Consider the following 5,541-nt stretch of genomic DNA (forward strand, 5'->3'; position numbering starts at 1 on the left):
TTTCAACCCGCTTGTGCACACCAACGTTACTACAGTCGACCTCATGAAAAATAAATGCCGCCGCTTCGAAATGGCCAAAACCCGATGAGTTCTGCCTCAGCTTTCGCGGCTAACGAACACGGCTAGCTGTCACTTTAACCAGCTGCGATCTCGGTGCCACACACGCGCATAGTCGCAGAGAATGTCAATATGCATGCATGTAGCAATATAATCGTTTCTGCACTCCTGAAATGTCTTTTTTATTTTTAAACAATCTTTAGCCGCTTAAAAAGATTGACAATAGAACCGACTCTGCTTTCAATTTCAGGTGCACCGTATATACATGTGCTCTCATTCCTATGTGGGCGGACATGCACACTGTTCTTAATATGGCTGTTGGTCTCGTCAAAATAAATATATCGTGAAAACATGCACTGAAAAAGATAAAAAACAAAGGCAGGCGGACTTCATGACGGTTCAAAAAACTGGCACTTCTCAGGTGGATTCATGGGGCTCTTCGAGGAGCAGTGGAATGCTTCTGCGAAAAGGTGCGAATTCTTGGCCGGTACATTGCACTCGTCGCCTCTCGTCTGCGGTCGCTTCGAGCACTGCGAATAGCAGAACGCGAGGAAAAATATCTGCTTGTCCGTGAACTGCTCGAGGTGAAGAATCCGGAAGTCTTCTACGGCGAGGTAGTCCCTCGTCACGGCCGCACTAAAGCTCGCGTAAGCGACCTCCAGGCCAGCCACGGCGGGAAACACTCGCAGCGGACGCCACTTGGAGCGATCGGTCGTAGTGCGGACGTCGCAGTCGGACTTCTCGGCATGCACTGCGGCGGCAGCGGGCTTCAGCCATGCTCCGCGCACGCCATCGACGTCTATCGTGACGCCTGTTTCGTCTAACGTCTTGGCAATCTGTTGCCCCGCTATTGAGCCCAGTGCACCGTACCTGATGGCCAACGTGGCGTTGTAATAGAAGAGCGGTGGGTTCAGGTCGCCGATCGCCAATGTCATTGAGTTGGGCGAGTACAAATAAAACGCCCGGCCGAAACGTGGAAACGTGCGAACGCTGTACACGTCCTGAAAGCGTTCGTGGTTGCGGAGGCGCTGGTAAACTCTTGAAGCACCCAACAGGTTCGTCATAAAGGTCCTGCCCTTCATGTCCGGAAACACGCTGTACAGTGCCTCGCGTTCCTTTCGAACGAAAAAGCTGTTATGTGGCATGACGACGCGGTTCATTCTGTCCAGCTTTGAATACGCCATCTGCTTGCTGGATTCGTCCATCCATGGAAGGTTGTTGACTAGACTCTTGATGTTCTCGTTCATCCTGCCCAGAAAGCTGACAGCATGGTGCCGGCTCTCGAGGTAACCGTAGCGATCACTCATCAGTTTGGCCACGATGGACAGACCGAGAAGGGATTCGACGTACGTCATGCAGCCGTGCTCCTTCATGGTTTGCACTTCCGAGGATGAGCCACGAAATCTTAGCGATGGTGTACCGACGACAGCCCAGAGGTGGGTCTGAATGAATATCCACGACAACGCTACGACGAAGTTTTCACGAGTCAAATTCTTCAGCAATCTTGCCGTGGTTTCTAGTATCTTGATGTCCTCGACGATCACAGGGCTGTCGCGGGTCCAGTTGAACTGTTTGTCATGCTTAGCGAGGGCGTTTAGCCAGGAGCCTGTCGAGAACGTCGGCGTCTTATCGTCGAGGTCGCCTACACGTAACCAGTCTTGTTGAGGAGTGTCGTAGAGGAAGTCGATCTTGGCTTCGACGATGCTATTTTGAATTTGGACCAGATCGGCCGTTTTGATGTGGATTCGGGAACGGCGTACACCGAGTATTTCAAAGTAATCGCTCAAGTAAATGTCGTACTGCTCGGGCGTCCTAGGGTTACGCAGGTCCTGCTCCCAAACAGCGTCCAGACGACCTCGTAGGACGAGCAGCGTTGGAGATCCTCGAACGAAGGTGGTGGTTATATCGAACAGGAAGTTCATCTGCCAGTTCAGCGCCAAGTCGACCATGATGTCCAGCGGATGCTTCACATCTGGTGTACTGTGCTCGGGCCAGGTCAGCCCGAGAGATGCGCGGAGCTCCGTGAACAGCCTCAGGTTCTCCATGGTATCAGTAGCGGCCCTGTTGCAACTCTCAAAGAACTGCGCCGCTCTCCCGACATGCGATTTGTCCTCTCTTACCTCCCTGATCGCCATATTCAAGGCTGCGGTTCTCATTTGGTCCTCGGTGGACACCTGACGATTGGGGTCGTCCCATGTGCCACAGACGTACGCGTGGAAGTCGTGGCACGGGTCGGCCGCCTTGTTGATGGCTGCGCTCAGTTCTTGGCCAAAGGCGACGCAGTCCTCGGTCACGCACGTCACCACTTTTTTGCGCTTCATGCCTGTTGTGTAGAAGTAGGCTGCCAGAAGAGCGCCGATGACCACCAGCAGCCCAATTGTGGCGATCGCCGTGGCAATTTCGTGTTGGCGTCTGGTTCTTGGTGTCTCCGCGGTGCTAAGTTCAGTCCCCTGCGAGTGCAAATGGTTTGGTTTAGTTTGCGGAAGAGCTCGCTGTCTTACAGCAACACGAAAAGAAGTTATTAAACGTTCTCAAACTGCGCGATATGACGTCCTTGCCAACTTCAGGGTAGATCCGACAGAAGAACAATTGGCTCGGCGTCTCACGCACCAAAATTGATAATGAACGCAAAATGAAATACAGAACTCAATACGACACACCGTTTATGATCAATAAACATTACATATAACTGTTGAGTTAGTCTGGTGCCCGGGCAACTTCTCCTGCCCCACTCGCAGATGGTCTAGCGTTTCCACTAGCCTGTCCCTAACATTGTATATAACTGTACAGCGTGTGTATGTAACTGTCACTCTATTACATGCGTGCGTGGGCAATGTCACGGGCGATTGACGGTAACAACAAACAACCCCACCGGTGCGCCCAGTCATCATCACTCACTCTGGGTAGATGCAGTGATTTTTCCTTTGAGTTGCCTAAGTTAGGGCCGCCTTAAACAGCTTAAATGTCAGGAGCAGCTCAGTCGTTCATATTTTTTATCTAGTTATCTGTTGCAGCTTGGTCAGTGATAAACATTGTTAAGACGCCCAGCTCAGTATTTCGGGACAAGTAACTCCACGAGATGAATCAATAGATTTTAGCACAGAGCGCGCATTTCGTGGGCGATACTTTATTTCAAGTAAGGTCACCCGCCAAAACACTATTTGAGCACTCACGTTCTTTACAAGCAGGTGAATTCAACGTGGAAATAAAAGCAGTTGATCACAGACTGAAACGTAGTTTGCTATGTTCGCGTGGTGAACCCGTTGCCGTCAGCATTTAAATGCAAAGGAGTCTTACCTTGTTTGCGGTTATATGTGACTTAGATGGTTTTCGTTTTGAAAGCTTGGATATCGTGTGTATGTCCTGAGACCTGTCTGTCGTCAGTGTCACCTAGAATATGAGTGATTCGAAAAGCATTAGGGCGACCTTTTCGTATGCAGAATTCGCTGAGCAAGTATGCGCTTCTTATATAGATAAAGGTTAATGCCTAACTGAAATTACTCTATTTTCCACGGTATATTTCGGGTTGAGGCTGTCTTCAAGTTTGCCGTAGCTTGCACGCGTAGGCTATTGACTATGTTAGTTAGCACTTACACCGAAATGATTTGCAAGTACATCCCGTATACATTGCAGTGGAGACCCCAACCATCGGTTTGAGATGGACCTCGAAAAGGGGTTGATCGCATAGTGAAACAGCGGAGGTACCAAAGAAGCAAGACTCAAAATGGAAGGCTTATGCCGAGTATGCATCATATAAGTGGCACCGCAGAACACAACATATCACATAGAAACACTGCTTGCGCTAGCGAAGGTGCTAATTACGGGCACTCGTACAATCAGTGTTAGAACGCCAGGAAAATATAGAGGGTGCCCCAGCTGGCTCTAGGCACTTTAAAATTATGACGAAGCACGATTACGCAACAAAACGAATGTACACTACTTTTTCCTGCTTAATTTCTTATTGAGGCAAGATTTAATAAGCAGTTTTTGTAGAAACGAAGCCTGGAAACATTCTACAATGAGTTGTAGGTTGTTTTGCGAAACGCTATTATTACCTTAAAGGCATAAGAGCCCATGCTCACGCCCCCGTTAGGGAGACTTGTGCAATGTCTCGCAAGAACCAGCCCAGAAACAAGCGTACTCTCCCGGAAATCGATGACGTGAAAAGATAACGTGTGACGCGAGCATGACGTTACACATCGCAAATGCGTGACGTGTTCAATTGAAATCGCCGAGCGGCCAAAGATGGAGCGATGCCAGTGGCAGTAGAACACCGCGTGACATGCAAAAATCTTCAGTGGAAGTGGGACGTGACGTTGAAATATACCGAGAACGAGAAAGCATTTGCTTGTTTCTCCCCATCATTATAATTGTAATCGTTGTCATCATGTTATTTTTGTTCTAGTTCACAACAGGACAAAGACCTTTTCTAACGATATCTAATTTATTCTATCCTGTGCGAGCTCATTTTATTTTATCCTTGTGGACTTATTTCTTCATTCCATCTTTCACTATCTGCCTACCTCGACTGCGCTTCCCTTTCTTTGGTAACTATTGTGTTTCTCGTACTGTGTACCGGTTGTCTGTTCTGCGCATTACGTAGCTGGTCGAGCTCCACTTCTTTCGTTTGGTGTCAACAAGCATATCTGATTCCTCGACTTTCCGCTTGACCAATTATGCCATCCTCCGGTCTCCCAACGTTTCTCCTACATTTTGACGTCCCACTGACCTCTGCACAGTCTTGTCTTTTCCTCTCGTTGCTTTGCTATGATCTATGTTTCAGCCTCTTTGCGAGAATCGCTGCTATATAGTGGCTGTAGTATTTTCGTTTTAATGACAGTGACGTATACTTGCGGGAATTATTCTTCTTCGCTACTAAAGCTCGCCTGTTAATAGTTGACACATGTGTGAACATACTTCTATTCACGCCCATGTATGGCTTCCAGTTTGTTATGTTAAAGAGACAGGATGTTCAAGAGAGAAGTCACGACACCGCAACCGCCTTGATTTCTTTCTATCTTGTGTCCGTGCGTGTTTGCACACCCCGTTTCTTCAGTGTCTATATGAATCAGATAGTGGTGACACCGAAGCGCATACAAATGCAAATCGAATACTGTTTGAATAGCAACAATAGCGAAAGGTGAGTTAGACAGACAACTTTAAGGCAACAAGAGATTATGGAGGCGTGATATATCTCTAGACTTGTGTGTCAGTCACCCATCCGTAGAACTTAATTCACTTGCTTAACAAGATGTGACTGTGAAACGAAATTCACTTGCTAAACAAGGTGTGATAGTGGAACGTTTCTGTTGAAGGTTGTAGTATTTTTAAGTAAAGGAATATACTATGCTGCTCTGCTCATACGCAGTGATCATTAAGTGCTCTAACTAGTATAAATTGTGTTTGCTCATTGAATAAAAGTGAGGTTCTAGTTTGCACTGGCGCTTTTGAACCTTTCGGTTTGTCTTCATGTTCCGTGCACAA

General features: G+C 47.8%; 1 protein-coding gene across 1 annotated transcript; it reads right to left on the reverse strand.

Annotated features, from left to right (window-relative positions):
* Positions 1–238: 238 nt before the first annotated feature.
* Positions 239–3,473, reverse strand: LOC119168676 (neprilysin-11). Its single transcript, XM_075865309.1, has 2 exons — positions 3,355–3,473; positions 239–2,507 (listed from the first exon to the last, which is right to left on the reverse strand). The coding sequence occupies exon 2, from the start codon at positions 2,376–2,378 to the stop codon at positions 447–449; it is 1,932 nt and encodes a 643-aa protein (XP_075721424.1). The 5' UTR covers positions 2,379–2,507; positions 3,355–3,473; the 3' UTR covers positions 239–446.
* Positions 3,474–5,541: the final 2,068 nt, after the last annotated feature.

This window comes from Rhipicephalus microplus, chromosome 6, assembly GCF_043290135.1.
Source record: "Rhipicephalus microplus isolate Deutch F79 chromosome 6, USDA_Rmic, whole genome shotgun sequence".
Taxonomy (NCBI): Eukaryota; Metazoa; Arthropoda; class Arachnida; order Ixodida; family Ixodidae; genus Rhipicephalus; species Rhipicephalus microplus.

Excerpts from the sequence above, each read along its gene's own strand:
- LOC119168676 (XM_075865309.1), bottom strand. The coding sequence starts at position 2,378 with ATGAAGCGCAAAAAAGTGGTGACGTGCGTGACCGAGGACTGCGTCGCC.